The sequence below is a fragment of the Leuresthes tenuis genome, unplaced genomic scaffold, assembly GCF_036924035.1.
Source record: "Leuresthes tenuis unplaced genomic scaffold, fLeuTen1.0.hap1 SCAF_3, whole genome shotgun sequence".
NCBI classification, from domain to species: Eukaryota; Metazoa; Chordata; class Actinopteri; order Atheriniformes; family Atherinopsidae; genus Leuresthes; species Leuresthes tenuis.
In genome coordinates, this window is record NW_027325357.1 from 8,603,076 (window position 1) to 8,620,785 (window position 17,710).

The 17,710-nt window shown below is 42.0% G+C and overlaps 1 protein-coding gene across 1 annotated transcript in view; it reads left to right on the top strand.

Annotated features, from left to right (window-relative positions):
• phc2b (polyhomeotic homolog 2b (Drosophila)) overlaps positions 1 to 17,710 on the top strand; it is a 32,484-nt gene that overhangs the window by 8,035 nt on the left and 6,739 nt on the right. The window contains exons 2-9 of the mRNA XM_072381665.1: positions 1,309 to 1,636; positions 5,363 to 5,524; positions 5,661 to 5,738; positions 5,945 to 6,106; positions 6,690 to 6,824; positions 6,948 to 7,242; positions 14,357 to 14,658; positions 15,331 to 15,517. Coding sequence (XP_072237766.1) covers positions 1,367 to 1,636; positions 5,363 to 5,524; positions 5,661 to 5,738; positions 5,945 to 6,106; positions 6,690 to 6,824; positions 6,948 to 7,242; positions 14,357 to 14,658; positions 15,331 to 15,517 — 1,591 coding nt within the window. The 5' untranslated portion in view covers positions 1,309 to 1,366. The remainder of the gene's footprint in view (positions 1 to 1,308; positions 1,637 to 5,362; positions 5,525 to 5,660; positions 5,739 to 5,944; positions 6,107 to 6,689; positions 6,825 to 6,947; positions 7,243 to 14,356; positions 14,659 to 15,330; positions 15,518 to 17,710) is intronic.

A 17,710-nucleotide genomic window follows, 5' to 3' on the forward strand; every position in this document is an offset into this window, starting at 1 on the left:
ATGTAAGACAAACCGACTGATGATGGCCCGGTTCTACTTTTAAAAGTCAGTTGATGTGAGAATTCTGCATCTACACTAGTATTTCCGCACCATCTAAAACAAATGGTGTGAACGGTATCTGAGTTGCATCAAAGCCATAAAAATCTTAACCCTTGACTCGTAACTTTCCACATGTGGTTAGATGGATATCGAATTATCCTAAAATGGAAGGAGGAGGACTTTACTTTATTTTTGAGCGTGATGGAGAGAAAATGCCCGTGACTTGCTGTTTCTCTGTAGAATGAAACGTTATTTGTGGTCAGTGTTTTACTATAAACGTGCAGAGGAATTTTCAGTTAAAACAAAAGTTGAATAAAAAGACTTTTCTATGCTGTCAAATATGGTTTTTAGAAAGAAGATCAAAATCAGCAGGTCAGACCCTTTGAAAAAATATCAAAAATAGCCAGAAAAAAACAAACAAACAGCAAAATATTTACAAATGATGCAACCAAAGCAGACTTTTATGTATTCTTTATGAAACAAAGGTGCTCCGTGTATAAATGGAGACAAAAGTTCACACTTAGTTTCACGTAGATCCAGATATAACGTAGATATAAGGCTTTACTATAAGTTATGTTTTTGTAGTTCTCCTTTGGTCCATGTCCTCTGTCATGATGTCGTCGTTAAAAGCGATAATGCCTTTTTTAAAGGCATTTTATCTTTTAATTTGTCTTTAAATTAAAATTGTAGAGGTCAGTGTCCTAACAGCCAAGGTGACATCAAATCTCCTGACAAATGTTTTTTCTTGTGACCACTCATTGATGATCTCATTTTAAAGGTTACATGGGAAAAAACGCTCATAAACACATCTTTGACTTCATCGGCTTACTAACAGATGTATTATTTCAGTTGTATAAGTTGAGTAAACGAATCTACTTCTGCTTGAGGCTTCAACTTTGCTCAGAAATTTGAATTAACTTTGAGTGGTTCTTTGCACGTTAAACATAAGTTTTGAACCATGTTTTTTGCATTTCTGGTTACAAAGAAAGTTTGTCAGCCTGATGGAACAGGTGCTGCTCGTTTATTCAAAAGGTATATTAGATCTAAATCCTTCATCTCGCATTAAGCCTCATTTATTTAGTTTTTCTTTTACAATCTTATTTGTTACTCATTGTTTTTACATTGTAAATTTCCTTGATGCTGATTTATTATCTACATTTTCTGGTGTAGTTTACCTTCTGCTGCCTTATTCGGTACTTCGTGTTCAAAGAAAGTCTTGTACGCTGGTTTGCCTTTTCCTCACATGCTCTCCTTTTTCCTGCCTTCAAGGCACAGGAGAGCCATTCAGAAGAGTCGAGGGTCAAAGGTGAGAAGAGCAGAGGGCACCATGGAGAGTGAACCCGGGGCCCCTGCTCCCACAGCCAGCAGTACTGGGACCGCTTCCACTGCCACCTCCTCCTCCTCCAGCTCAGCCAGCACCACAGCTGTCAGCAGTAGTGGTACCTCTAACACCACCACCACTGCTGCTTCTACCACCTCCACCAGCAGCAGTAACGGAAACACAAGCAGTGTTGCCAGCAGCAGCACGACAGCAGGAAGACAGGCATTGCCTCAGATATCCGTTTACAGCGGAATACCTGACCGCCAAACAGTCCAGGTGAGTGTCTTGGTGTTGTCTTTGGGCAGGTTGTGCACTGACAATCTCTACTGCCTTCTGTTGGTGTTCATAAGGCCACATACAGCTTTCTGGTTTTTAAATGCAGAACGTGATATTTCAGCATTTAAGTTGAAATGAATTAAAGGGTGGAGGAGACCAAAGTGCCTTCACAGGATCTCTGCAGTTTGAAAGAAGGAGAAGGAAAGCTTCTCTTCTTTAGCTCCCCTGAACTATGCAGTCGTAGTCTCTGACTGTCTGCTCAACTTTTAGTGCTGATGCTTTGACAGCAGGGTAATTATATCACTTGCCCCCCCCTCTCTTGCTCTCAGCTTGATAGTGGTGAAACACCATTGTCACCCAGCAGCCCTCTCAGCATAAAGGACTGCAGGTCTTTAGTGCTCATGTCCTCCACCTCTACTAATTTTTTCCTCATACTTGGAGGTGTTTATCCCATTGGTTTTGTGACATCTTGGACTGCAGGTCAACATCCGCTCTAGTTGCTTGGCAACATGGCAGATGGCGTCTGCGGGGGTGAAGGGTGAGGAAATGTTGTTAGCCCTTTGAGGTCAAGGCAAAGTTGAGACTTGTCTGACTCCTGACTGAGGGCCCGGGTTTTGTTTGCCAGTTTTGAAACACTTTTTGAATTGTCTGTTTTTTCCTCCATCACATGAATAATTGTGTGTGTTTGCAAAGAATCCAAATGAGTTCCAGTAAGGATAAGAATGACAATTAATTTCTGATGATTGATTAAACGTTCACTCAAACAACACTTCAGACATTTTTTTGCTCTATAATTCTGTCAGAACAGGAGATCATTTATCAAATTAAAAGCAACTTTACATTGACTAATCAGTTTGATCGATTTATAATCGCTCAGCCACAAATAATACTTTACTGATCATATAACTGTGAGAAGGATCATTTTTATTTATTTCTTCTAACAATGATATTTTTTTTTTCCTAATTCCTGATGTTATTGAGCATCATCTTTCTGAATGTGATGTTTTGATGCGCTCAGCTTGGTTGAATGTCGCATTACATATGAATTTACACGGCTTTAACAGCAATTTTGTCTGTTAAAGTAGCATCAGCTCCTGATGTGCTGATTTCCATTTAATCTGCCCCTCTTTGCCCGCTTGCTGTAGCTTTAAAGGGGGACTCCGGTATTTTTAAACCTAGACCTTATTTCTGGCATGAAATACGTTTATCTACTCACCGAGAACAGTTTGGCGAAAGTCGGCGTCCTTCGGAAGATATTATATAAGTGTATATCCATATAACGGAGTGAATGGGGCAGGGACGATGCAGCCTCTAAATAAGGCATTATCTGTCTTTATTTCACCAATACTTTAAGAAGAATGAACGAACGTGTGCTATAGCTCTGTTAGCTCATAGGTGCTGTTATGTGGCTACTTGCGGCTATAGGAGAGCTAACAGAGGGATTTCTACACAGGCACTCTACTGGGGCCACTTCATCCACACGTCCCCCTGGAGCACAGTTTATTTACTCCTTGCTCTGTGACAGTCGGCTAACTTCAGACGGAGTTTGCTACTGCTAGTTTTGTGCAACATGGCAGGATATTTATCAAATTTTGCTGTAGCTATGAGCTAACAGAGCAATAGTACCCGTTCGTTCATTCATTCTTCTTAAAGTATTGGTGAAATAAAGACAGATAATGCCTTATTTAGAGGCTGCATCGTCCCTGCCCCGTTCACTCCGTTATATGGATCACAAGTTATCTAAATATCTGCTGAATGACGCCGAGCTGTACATTCTGAGAATTCAGAGTTTTTCATAAATGTGATGCTAAGATTTTGGGCAGCAGCGTCTGTGATGGGAGAGAAAGATGTGGTCGAGATGTTTGTTTTTGACGGCTTCGCTGATGTTTTTGAGCACGATATTGTTTTAAAGTCTGTGCTTGTTTCAGTGTATCTGAATCTGTGAATTTTTTAAATCCAGTTAGTTTGACTTTTGCAGCCCGACTCAATTAAATGTGATGCATGCAAAATTTCGTCTAACATGTATTATTAAATAACCAAGTGTGAATTATTTAGTGCTCTCCAACAGGGCTTAAAACCATCTAATTGGGTTTTTTTGCAGTAGCTATTGTGCACTGTTGTGGACTTCAAACTTCTTCATGTCATAGGCTTGATGATATTTGACCAGAAAACATGCACACATAAGCAACACACACATGATCAGCGGTGTTTCCGGGTCCTGGTGCTGGAGAGCCACTGCCGTACATGTTTTAAATGATGACTCCGATTTAGAGGACTTTCTCAGCTCTCCAGCTTGTCATCAAGTTCTGCAGAAGGCTGGTAATGACTCATTAATGTGAGCCAGGTGGGCTGAAGCAGGGAACCGTCTAAACTGGAAGGCTTATCGCATTAAACCTCAGGGGGGGTGGTCGAATTGTCTGTTTGTTTTGTTCCCAACTGAGTGAAATGACCCAGAAGTATCTGTGTCGCAGCCGAGATATGAGCTGTCTGAATTCTATAAATACTAAGGAAAGGAGCTCCAATGCTTCCTTAAATATCTCCTTTAGCATCGGACACACCGGACCCTCCTTTGAGAAAAAAGGAAGTAATTCCACCCCCTACTTGCGGCTGCAACTTTTATAAACTTTTTTTTATTTGCTGACTATTAGTCATGTGGATAAAAATGAGGATGAGTATAAGTAACCTGTGACATCACAATCTTTGATGAAGGAGTAATGTTCAGTATTGTCTCTGATATGATATATATGACATCATTTTCATGCACTTTTGGAGAATATTTATTGAACATTTGTGGTTTCATTGCTGCAGACTCGTATCACAGTATAGTGTGTGTGTGTGTGTGTGTGTCTGGTCAAATTCTCATTGCAGGTTCTCCTGTTTATGGCTTTGAAATCATTCACAGCAAATTCTTTTAAATGAGGATTGAATGAAGTCCTAAAATGCACCCTGAGGAGAGAGGATGCTCACTATAAAGTGAGGACACACTGGTGTTCAACGGTGACATCTGAAGGGGGGAAACAAAGTCCCGTTCTGGGCCAGAGTTTGACTCAGGACTTAACTTCTCAGCTTTCAAAGTTACTGGAAGGAGAGTTTGGCACATTAAAGTTTTTTTCAGAAAAAGGAATAAACCTGAGTTTATTCGCTTCCCCAGGAAAAAGACTGACTTTATAGCCTCTTAGCTTACCTCCTTGTGTCTTTCCTCAACTCCTCCAATCGCACATCTAGTGGGAGGGACTTGGACACGAGGAGAGGGGTCGAAACAAATCTGGTCACCAGGTTCAGGATGTGTACACACTGCGTTGTCTCAGTTAAATTATAGGATTCGTTTTCATCACGTTGTCACCAAGTGATTAACTAAGGTAACTTCACCACATGGATATTTACTCTTAGGAGGAAAAAATAGAAATGAAAAAAGATTGCTAAAGCTAAATGGAATAAAGCCTAAATCCCAACATTGTAGTGAATCGGACAGCTTTTCAAACCTCTGTGTCTTTTTTTGAATCAAAGGTTTGAACAAAGACTCGAGACCTAACGGGTACATTTCCACAAACTTTTTTTATTCTGAACTTATCATGTTTGAGATGTAAAAACTGATCGTACAGCAGAACAGAAACGCCGTAGGTTGTCCTCTGTCCTCTTTTTTTCTTCTTTTTTTGTAAAAAAATGAATGAATGAAAGAGCTGGAGGGCATTGCTCAGCTGTTTTTGCCTCTTTCTTTATCTGCAGGTTTTCCAGCAGGCGTTACACAGACAGCCAAACACAGCAGCGCAGTACCTGCAGCAGATGTACGCCGCCCAGCAGCAGCACCTGATGTTGCAGACCGCCGCCCTCCAGCAGCAGCACAACCTCAGCACCGCCCAGCTGCAGAGCCTCGCTGCTGTACAGCAGGTCAGAAAACCGATGTCAGATGTAAATCATTCTGACTCTTCAGACATGAGGAGTCTGCTGCTGGTGACCAGCTACAAAATGTCTCTCAGAAACTGTACATTACTCTTTCTCCCTCTTGTGTGTTCCCTCGTGACAGGCCAGCATCGCGGCTGGTCGGCAAACCTCCTCACAGAATGGCACTTCATCTCAGCAGACGGGGTCCACTCAGGCTACGGTAGGTGGATCTGTGAGTGTGGAACCAGCCTCATAACATCTTCTTAAAGTTTGTTGATCTTTTTCTAAGTAGATCATCTTAAAACTAAATAAATATCAGAAACAGGAAGCCGGCAGTGATGTCTGCTGTGCTCGTTCATGCATATAGATAACAGAAAAGCCATTAAAAGGTGTATAACAAACAATCCTGTTAATCTTTCCCCATAGATCAACCTGACCACCTCCCCGGCTGCAGCTCAGCTGATCAGTCGGGCCCAGAACATCAGCTCCACCCCCACCAGTATTTCCCAGCAAGCTGTTCTGCTCGGCAGCCAGTCCAGCCCCACTCTGACAGCCAGCCAGGCGCAGATGTACCTGCGTGCACAGATGGTGAGAGCGCAGCGATGAGGAGCATAGACACTGGCACACTGCAGATGTACATGAATATAAACAGACTCCGAAAATCAGCTCGACTTGCAGTCAGATTCTGTTCATTTGAGGCTAAATTTGTGCTGTAAGCACTCTGTGTGTGTTGTGTCTGTTCTGTAGGATGTAGCGTGATTTATACTCATCTTGTCATCAGAATAGGTGGTCGGGATGGTCTGTTCAGAGTGCTCAAGACAAATGCGGAGAACAAAATGTTTGAAGCTGAATTATTGCTCGGAAAACATTTCGGAGGTCACATTGTCGGATGTGATGCTTGTGACAGAAAGTTGAGTGTACTGATAGCCATATCTCCCTCTAATTATCTCATTTATGTTTATATCAGTTAACTGCTGAGTATCTCCAGTTTTATAGATGCCCAGAGGACAGAAATGAACTATGAATGAGAGTGTGTTACTCAATAGAGAAACAAATTTGACAAAATAGCCTGTCCAGAGCAGAGGAAAAAGATTCTATAAACTTTTGTGTATATTTGTTTTCCTGGTTCAGTTATTTCTTCCTTCAAATTTCTACGTGTGGTTTCTTCCAGGCCCAGCAGAGTAACCTGGTGCAGGTAGCCAGGAGCCTGGGCCGAGCTGTTCCTCTGTCCCCTCAGCTCATCTTTACCCCCGCTGCCACGGTGACAGCTGTCCAGTCAGAGAGCTCCACGCAGGCTTCATCACAGGTCGGCCCATAGCAACATGTCATCACTAAAAGCATCACCATCCTCCTCTGGATACCTTCTGATGTTACAAATTTAGCAGATCACTCATGAATTAAACTTGGTGTATATCTACACTATCTCAAGAACCAGGTCCAGAATCTGGCTATTCGTGGCCAGCAGGGGGCGACCACATCCTCCTCTCAGACTCAGACCCTGCAGGCTCTCAGTCTGAAGCAGAGCCCGGTGCCCATTCAGCCCGCCTCATTGCTCAAGAACCCCAGCCAAGGGACTCAAGCGTCTGCTGGAGGCAAGGCAAGCTCCTCCGACAGCCCCTCTGATGGATTAAAGAAGGGGGACAGTGCGGCAGTCACAGAAGTCCGAGCTATAAACATGAGCCGCAGCGTCACAGCCGTCAGCGCTCAGCCTCTGATTGCTCCAGGTAAGTGGAGCCTGGACTTCCAAAATGTTAAAAACCCCCTCAGATACTGATGAATGCTGTCATCTTAGATCCAATGACGGTTTGACTTTATCGCATTTGATCGCACAGGGAGTGTTTATCTAATTGTTTTGTTATTGGACATATCAATAATTTAATCAGTAAGATAATCTGCTAATTAAGCAATGAAAAAACTGTACCAAACAATATGTGAGAGTGTAATGTATTTTAAAAAGTTCTTTCAACTCTTTATTCTTTCTTTTTAAAACTGACAAATAATGTTCAAAATGCTGCAAATGTATCTCATTCACATTACGTGACATTCACTTATTAGATGTCTTTTTCCAAATTAACTTCCAAGTGAGAAACATTTGTGGTTGTTTTTAGAATATGCTGGTTGTTTTGGACATATCTCAACACCTTAATGTATCACTATGAAATTCATGCTCCCCACAGAGTCTATTCGAGTGACTTTTTCCACATCAACTAGGTGCTCCCTCATTTGGTCAAATAATCTCATTGTAGCCTATTTTCGCTCTGTCCCTGAATGCATCCTGCGCGGACACAGACTGAGCACAGCGGCTGATTCTGCTCTGATTTCTGTAGAAACTCAGCGTCAATCTAGTTTCTCTCTGACGAGGAGCCCAAATGGGCACAGAGTAGCCTGTGGTGTGTAAAATGTAAACAGTCCGCATAGTTTAAAGGTTTCATGTCATTTCTGTGCTGATGCTCAGAGTTCCATCTGACATTTGTTTTCATTTCAGCCGGCAGATAAATTAAACAGATAGACTGTCTGCCAGCTGCTGCATGCTTCTTTTCGTCGCAGATGTAGATTTCAAACCTTAAGCTAAAGCTGTGGTTTAAGGCAGCTGTCATTGTGTTTGCAATAAGATTAGAGGAGAAAGTACTAAAGCTGCGTACTTTCAGGATCTCTCTCTCTTGGCTGTTAGTGTGACATGTCAGGGCCTGCATTGCAAATCCATTGGCTCACTAAAGGGGTGAAAGCAGGCGTATTAAAGACCGTGTTGGTTTGTGTCTGGAACAGCGTGGCTGCTGTGCGAGCGAGAAGCCATGAGAGGCGCACTGCCATGCGAGTGTTTTTTTGTTTTTTCTTTAACCACTTTTTGAGTAATTGAAAATCGGCAGCTGTTCTTTTAGTTTTTTCTTTACTTTTTAGTGTGAATGGCTTTGAATGTGACAGCAGCACCAGCTGATTGCATCAATTTGAGTCCAGTTTGTTTGCAGGAGAAAATCCCTCAGATGCATTTTCCTCATTCTTTAGATTTTCCAGATGAGACACATTTCACAAAATAATCTTTGTGCCCCATCCGTCTCTGTGTGACTGTAAAGCTTTCATAGACTGAATGCAGTGTTGATGCAGGATGTTGTTGTTTGCCTGTTTTTTTTCTTTTGTGTGTGTGTGTGCGTTGAGGGAGGGGGAGTTGGGATTATCTGAGCGTGTCAGTGCACAACTGTGTCTTGCTTTGTTTCAGTAATGGATTCACAGAAAATGAAAGGGATGATGGGAGCCGAAAATCTGGTTTCACACTTGGGTTGCCATAGCAGCAGACCACAAGGGACAGGTGCTCACATGAGATGCTGGGGAGTTAATATGCTGTTGATCAGGAGCTACGGAGGCTGGGGGGGTCATTATTTGACTTTTTATTTGAATTTTCAGGCTCAAATTACAGACCACTTTCATGTCTTTTCATGTCTAGTGACCTGCTGGATAGATGGAGATGGATGGACTTTTCACACCTCATCTATAACCGTTGCTTTATATTAGATATCATTAGTGACTCATTAGCCCCGTCTCTACTCTCTTATTAGTAAGCAATTTAAGTGTTTAAAGCAAAATTGACTTAATTGCTGTTTAAAAAAGTCAAGGTTTACTTATAACTCACAAGATGAACATGTAGTAAATTTCTACTGCTTCTAAATATTATTTTTGATGTCTGGTTGAGAAGGGGCTCAACTTCCATGTGTGAATTGTTGGAAATTAGAAACTCCACAATCAGCTGAAACATAAGAATTCTGACTTTTGAGGAGACATTTACATACCCATCAGGGTCCGTCCCTCTGCGTTTCTGCTCAGTGTGGAATTTCTGCCACCTGTCTGATCAAATTTATGCAGAACGGCAATTTAGAAGTCAAGTAGCTCAATAACGCATCTGTAACTTTGACCCACTTACTTGTGAAGTTAACCGTCTTTGGCTTCCCTTGTGGTTAATACGACTCAGCAAAGAACTGTCTGAGAGAAAAACTAAAATTCAAGAGGGGTGATTCATCGCTCCTGCTATTTTTGGTTGTCAGCATTGTTTCTGTTTTTGAGAAATATTCGCTGTCAAAGAGGAGGAATTGGGGAGGTGGGCAAATATTAAGCCGTCTGGCTTGGTGCAGTGCTTGTCTGTCACCACCTCCCCCTCGCCAAGAAAGAGCTAACAACTTACTATAAAACCACAGCAGGGAGCCCACAGAAGCACAATATTAGCAGATTAAATGAGCAGGTCTGCACATGATGCCTGTTTCTTGGCATAGTTCGGTAGCAACAATGTCAGTTGCCAGCTTCTACTAATATACAGTGCTGTGAAAAAGTATTTGCCCCCCCTCCCAGATTTTCTTCTGTTTTTGCTTTTTTTTTTGGTCAAACTTAAATGTTTCAGATCATCGACAACATGAAGTAGACTAAAAGATCTCAAAAAGCAACTCTTTATGCCTCAATCTAAAGAAAACCGAGAACAGTTGAGAAACAAAGTCATTGATCAGTCTGGAAAGGGCTACAAAGCCTAAATTCCTCCACAGCGATGTAAAAGACTCATTGCCAGCGGTTGTTGCCACCAAGGGAGGCGCGGTGGGACAGTTATGTTTTCACAAAGGGCCAGGTTGGTTTGGATGGCTTTTCTCCCTAAATGAATGAATAAAAACTTTTGTTTGTTTCATGATCTGAAACATTTAAGTGTGACAATAAAGTAGAAAACAGAAGAAATTTGTACGGGGGCAAATACTTTTTCACAGAACTATAATTACCAAAAGCTTTGAAAGGCAAGAACTTCAATGCTTAAAGAAAAACAAAGAAACTGTGTTTAGCCTTTAATGTCATTCTCAGCTGGTTGTTAGTGCATTTCAATCACTACATCTGAGTAAGGATCTATGGACGTAAACTAAGCCTAAATGTGAAAATGGAGTGTATTTTATGCTGTTAATTTATCACATTTTGGTCCTTTTCTTAAAAAAAGAAAAAGAAGCATCTTTTACTTTAACTAAAGAAACTATTTTCTATCATTTTTCTTCTCAGTGTGGACACTAAAGGCTGAAGGATTCCCACTTGTCTCTAGTATTTTCTATTAAAATGACACTCAGAATTTCACAATAGGCGATCATTCCGTGTGATTTGGTTTTCTTTTTGGGAATCTGGCACTGTTTCATTGCGTTTTCTTTTTGGACAGCTGAGTCAGAAACTGGACCGATGAATCAAGTGTTCTCTTAAAGCTTAAAACGCCTACTTGATAAAACATCTGCAAACCTGATCTAAATTCTCTTGTAATGAGGACAGGCTACTTACGGCCTGCTGTTTCCTCGTTCTTGTAGGTCACAGTGTGTTTGAGAAAGGTTTGCCAAAGTGACAGCCTGTGTGAGTCTGGAAACTCGGGGATTTTCCAGGGCCTGGTGCTACAAGTACTCAGAGGAATGTATACTGTCCTGAGATTCAGGACATTGCACAACAATACACAGTTAGAGGTCTATAAACACTCCTTTTGGGGGAGTGGTTGCCACTGCCACATACTAAAGATTGTATTTGCATGTGTAAATACATGTGTGGGAAATGGGGCCTGCATCATTCCAGTACTTAATCCCAAGACCTTGAGGGGGGGGAATAGCCATTACATGAGTTTCTTTGGTTCCTCCTCTTCCAAAACCTCTTTCTGTTCCTCATTAGAGGCTTGAGAAAGTTTGTAGAAATCATGTGGAGGACTGGTTGTATCCGGCATGTACTGATTCAGAAATCCCCCTCCTTCACCCATACTGTGCCTGGGAATCTCAGTGGGCTTTTGCCTAAGTGGGCTGCAGTTCAATTCCAAGGCATATCTTGATGCATTCAAACCCCTGTGAGTTGATGTCTCTCTCTTTTTGCTTATTTCATGACCAGATTTTGAACAGAAACATCACTGTAATCCATAAACGATGGTATTGATGACGTGAGTGTTGTCTTTTGACGCTTCACAGAAAATGAATGCAGACCTTTTAAAATTGGCAGATAAATTCTGACTTGAAGTTCTTTGCATGGTTCAACAGCCAGATCCTACATGTCCCATAATGCTGTTAAATGTGTTCAATTGTGACTTTCACAGCTGGTCTATATGTCCTTTCCTTCCCGGAAAGTCTTACAGAAAGTACAGTATGCATAAACAAATAGGTCTCACTTTTACGCGTTTTTGATCTTTTTGCATCATTTCCCTTGGTGGGTTTAGATGTAAAGATCCCTGAAGAAACCAACCTGTGAGCACAAAGTGACCGAAATGACACAGAAGCGATAACAACCAGCGTAAATGAAGCATAAGGCAGAATTCACACGGATGCGATGTGTTGACTCTCAACAGCGGGCAGGCCTGATTTGTTTTTGTTTTCTTGCAGAAACAGTCAGTCGTGACATCAGGCACACAGTTAGTCAGGGGATTTGATTGGCTGGCACCTCCACTGCTGCTTGAAAACTCAAAACTCTTCTCAACTTTCCACTAAACCTGAGCTGGGAAAGCGAAGCCACAAACCTAGAGTTCAGTTTGGCAACGTGAGGAAGAGACTGTTTACGCTTTCAAATGCATAATTTGGGAATCCAGCCTAAAGGTTTTAACATCTTCCTTTTAATGTGAATGAAGTTACCCAGGAGATGGAGTTATGGATTAACACTGGGCGACCTGGGTACTGTCTGGCATTTATTTGGCATTTGTTGTCCTAAAACGAACCATCCAAACTCTTCTGAGGTTTAGTAGTGATGTGGATTTGGATTGGTGGTCATGTTACTTGAGTATCATTATTATTATCATTATTATTATTATTATGACCCATTTCTGTATTTAGCAAACATTCATGGTGAAGTATGGTGGTTTTAATTGAACTCCACAGGTCTTGACAAACTTTGCATTGTCATAGTTCGGTGCACACAATCATGTTTTTGTTTTTTTTTTGCCACTTAACTTTCAACGTTCAAAATAATTTGTATTTTGTTGAAATGTTTGCAGAATTGTCAGCCACATCTGTGTTATTTAGCTGCAGACTCATCCATAACAATGTAATTGTCAGATGTTGGTCGTTCTCTTCCTCGTAAACTCTGTTGCTACTCTTCAGATTTAAAAAAACAAAAAAAACATTTTGTGCACTGATGCTACATTTTTCCAGAGACTGTAATGAGGCTTCTTCAGTTATTTTTGCCACACACAGCGGTAGGTTTTATCTGCTGAAGTGTGTTAAACTCCTTTTCAATGTAAACCATCTCATAGGCTGGCATCCTTCGATTGTTATGCAGCTGGCTGTGGCCACATTTCTCCAGCTTGTAGTCGTCCTGCTCTGAACACTGGAAATATGAACTGAAGGTCCTCCCTCTGCACCGCAGTTCACCAGATTTTCTGTAACCGGCTTCCTTTGTCTCGCCATGTGAAAAAGAAAACACTTTTCAGCAGATCGTGTGGCATTAAAAGCACTAATGACATGCAAACTGTGTTTGACAGAAACATCTATATTTTCCACGACAGGGTACAGACTGCGGTTAGTGCCTCACAGGGAAAGTTTGAAACCAGATGGAGCCTATCCCACACAAACCATCATGAAAAGAACTGGCGAGGAGGGTGGGATGAGGGGGATCTCAGACAATTGCTGATGTACTTGGCAATTTTCCACTCTTGGATTTATTGTGAGTTTTATTAACATCGCTAAGCACACCTCCATGTTCACACGGGTCATACAACAGGGGCCACTGCACAGCACTTTGGTGCAGGAGTAACTCATTTGTAGATTGGGTTTAGCCATGAGAACGATTTAATTGGTCTTTATGTTTCCTGGTGGAGTTGTTGGAGGTCAAGGAGGCATGAGGAGTGGCTGGGAGTTATTGAGTCAACAGTAGCTCTGAAGGGTGTCATGGAGAGTCGGCTCTTGGTGTTTCCTCCTGAGGCGGTTCTAATGTTAGACTAGCCTCAGGCCACTTCCACTGAGCACTCTCCCGCTCACACATGCAGCCACAATACAAGATTGATGTGCTGTGTGTTTGGCCTCCGGGCAAGTTATGAGCTCGGCATGTCTTTTTACTCACAGCAGCTCTGACAGGTGGGGACAGGCCGTTTTGAAACAATTTGTGGATAATGGTTGGACCAAACTGCAAGAGTGGGCCTGTCCGTGCACCTTTCAGCACGCTCTTATTATTACATCTTTTCAACAAAGGTTCTGTTTTATGGTTTGTTTTGGTTTAAGGCCAGTACTAAAAATGATCTCTAATTTAATTGACTCTGTTGTAGATTTATTGTAATTGTAATTCCCTGTTCACAACAACTGACACAAATTATTGTGAATCTGACCAAAACCAGCCTTTTAAAAGGCTTGTAAACGCATTAGCCCGACCGAGTTTAAGTGTGTATTCATACAGCTGACGGGCAGCTTAAACGTGTCATGAATTGTGGCTCTGAAAGCAGCCCATTAAGACTGTGTCAACTCAATTAAAGCACTTCCAGACTGTCACTGTGCTCTAATAAAATGTATTAACTTCAGCTTCATAAGACAAAATCACAATTCAAGTCATTTAAAGACAAATTATGTGTACTTACATGTACTGTGATCTTCCACAGAGAAAATTAGAAGCAACATAATCAATACGTGGATTCACCTCCTGTGCATGGGAACAATTAGAAAGGTGGTGCTACAGTTAAACGGTCGTGGCTGCAACAGAAGCTCGACTCAGCTGTGCATCGAAACATGCTGACTGATGCCCAGAAATGTCTGCGGTCACCAAAAATAAAGAGCAGGAATTAGACAAGAGTCCCCGTTGTTTAACAAGCTATAGCTGTGAGGTAAAGTTCTTTGTGAATTTGGGACACAACTGAAGCGTTTGAGGTTTTTGTTGTTCTCATTGCAGCTTACACCCAGATTCAGCCTCATTCACTGGTTCAGCAGCACAAGCAGCAGCAGTTTGTGGTCCAGCAGAGCCAAAGTTCCCAAAGGACGACGGGCCAGCTGCTGCAGACGGCTTCCATTCAGCCGTCACAGCACCCCGTCCCCGTCCTACCCAAACCTGCCTCACACCAGCCCTCCACTCCCAACCAACAGGCCACCATCTTCCACTCCACCATCAGCCCCCACGCCCTCCACTCCTCCCTCAACCATGCCAAAGCTCAGCCCGTCCAACTCACTGCCATCAATCTTCAGATACAGCCAACGGTACGTACAAACACACCCAGTAAAAAGGTCTGCGTCCTTGTCAGCTCCTGAATGTTTTTCTGTGCTTCTTCAGTGGCACCTGTGGGGCGGTGTGTAACAATTATCAGAACTCTTGGGACCCACGTGACAAATATACAACAATAACAAAACTCAGGCAGCTCGCACCGTATCCCAGCATCACCTCTGCATGAAAAGCCTCACACGAGCCGTCTGATTAAAATGATTTGTGTGTCAGTCCTTCAGATGTTTTAGAAGGTGCTTTCTAATAAAAGCAGAAGAAAGTGTTCACCTCTCTTCCACCACCAGATGTATTGTCATTGGCTCTGTCACAGATATCTGGAATACGTGATCAGGTCTACATTTGTGTCTAATAGAACGTGGATCTACGTGTTACTTAGCTTTTGGATCTCTGGTATTTTGAAAAACAAAAACTGCTGTTCCAACAACACCCACAGTCTGCATTTCTCCTCCATGTGAAAAAACACAGGAATCCTCTGAGTTTTGGAATCTTTGTGTAATATTTTCCCGCTGATGTGATGTTTTCCGAGCCTTATGGTTTTCAGTTTTTGAGTCACTGACATTAAAAGCACGAGCAGTCCCTGATGTCTGCGGTCACTGCCGTCTCAGATATCCTTTTCTCATGAATTCTTTTGTTGCTCACGCTCTTCCCAGGCCGCTCGACTAGTTCAGGACAGTAAAGATAAGCCAACCTCGTTAGTGGTCAGAGAGACGAGTCAGACGCCGTCCACACAGCAGCAGCAGCAGCAGCAGCAGCAACCTGCACCTTCCCCATCACAACCCTCCAAACCTGGAGAGCAGCCCAAGGTCAACCTCGCCACACCTCCTGTTCAGCCGCAAGGTAAAACACTCGCCAGCTTTCTGTAAACTGTGACTCTGTAATACTCTGTGGACCGCTTAGTTGGGATTAAACTCAGCCTTTAAAAACTGTGGGAACTATATCACACCCAAAACTGATCTTCTAAAGAGATGTCATTAAACGTTAAACAAGAAAAAAGGCAAAAATACACGAAGGCGCTTACATAACTGGTACAAATAAGAATCTAAGAATGCTAAGATGACTTAATTTACACAAACTAGAATCTGAGATTAAGAGCTTGGCTCAAACTGTGAGCACTTTGTACTGTATAGTAGTATAATACAGTTTATTTATACAGCACCTTTCACAGACAAATGTGACCCCTTAAATACAGAAAAACAACAACACAAAACGGTCAGAGAAGCCCAAGTCGAACTAAAAGCTTCTTGGAATAAAAATGCTTTCGGCTGTTTTTTTTAAAAGAATCCACAGAGACCAGATTCCGTAGGGCAACAGGGATACTTGGGTATGATCGTTCTGGTTTTCTTGAATTTTACTTCTCAATAGTTGTCAGGAAAGCGCTCGTCAAATACCGTCCTAACAATCAACATCCTCTGGCTCCTCTGAGCAGCTGTTTTCAGGCAGCTTTGTGTTTTACTCACTTGAGAAAATGAGCAAACATCCCAGTAATAATGATCTCTTTGCCGTAGTGTCAACAGGCTCGAAAGGTTTAAAAACAAAAAGCCGATCACCAGAACGAAATGGAGACACGGGTTCTGCACGCTGCCTTTTTTACACGCATGTTTCTGCCGTCCTATACATCAAGTCTGAGGTTTGCTTCTGTAACATTTAGACAGTTAATGGGGAGAATCTGTGATTTTAAATTTAGTAAAAGTAGTTTTTATGTCTTTGACTAACTCCAAAGTGGTTTATGTATAATTCAATTCAACATTTCTAGCTGCTTCTGTCGAGAACTGTTGCTTCCTCAGCAAAAAGTGTTTTTTTAATTCTACTTTCTGTGCCTAATGTGCACATTTGGTCCAGTTGTTCAGTATCTAAGATGCAACAGTGATGCAGCAGCTATACGCCGGATCTGAGCTATACGGCGCTAGAAATGGTGCTAACGCCTGACGGTGGGGCGTGATGCGTGGGAACAGCGGGGAACTGTTTTGGTAATCCAGCTGCTGAAGGGACAGTTTCACTTAAGAAACATTAAACATTTACCGTCACATTAAAGAGTGTGAACAACCTCTGAACCATTCATTGTAAGGACTTTTAACCTCATCACAATAAGAATACATGAGGCGGCTGTGGGTGTGTGGGTTCAATGGATAAATTCTTCTCATTTTAACTTAGTTGTTTCAGCCTGAATGCGGTGCTATCTTTTAAACTTTAGTTCCCGTCTCGCGCTCATGTTTGACAGTAAAAGTTACACACATGAATCCAACACAGCTGATGTTTAAATCAAAAGAAGTGAAGGATATTTGACCGTCCTCAGTGACAGAACTGGTGCAGTACACTTTAATTGCTTTCTGTAGTGACACAGACTCGACTATTGAGGACATGTTCTGTAGCTGTAGGACTTTAGGTCAGGACTTTGGGAGCTTTATTTGCTCCACAACCAGTTCTAAAGTGTATTTGGGGTAAAGTTTCAACTGTGCAGATAATGCTTCGAGGTTATGCTGAAGAATTTTTCATCTTTCCATCCACTTTGTTCAATCAAGCACTTCCACTGGCAGGAAAACCGCCCCAGAGCTGGATGCTACTGATACCACGTTTAGCAGCTGGTACTCTTGGTTTTCCAGTTGAATACCTCAACTCAAATCTGACCATAAAAATTCCCTCTAGAAGGCTTTTATTGATCCATGTTGATATTTAGGTAAAGGATGTTATTCTTTTTCTTTTTTTACTTTCATTATGCTTAATTTTAGACAGGACTGGAGTTCCAGCAGCTTCCAGTTCTTGCCCTGGTGGTTTCTGGTCATCAGACCAGTTTTGCCCCCTGTGAATCGGTTTGGATGCAGTGAATATGTTCCTCATTTGCACGAATGAGCTGCCGTTTCAGCCTTTTAGATTAAAATCATAACTAAAACCTTGCTCACATGAAGGAATAATCACAAAATGACCATTTTTAACCAAATCCTGGAGATCTTTGTCCATGTTTTTCTTGTATACAGCCAAGGTTTTATCTTCTTTGACTGGTTTTGATATCTTCTTCAAAGATTTGCCTCCTGT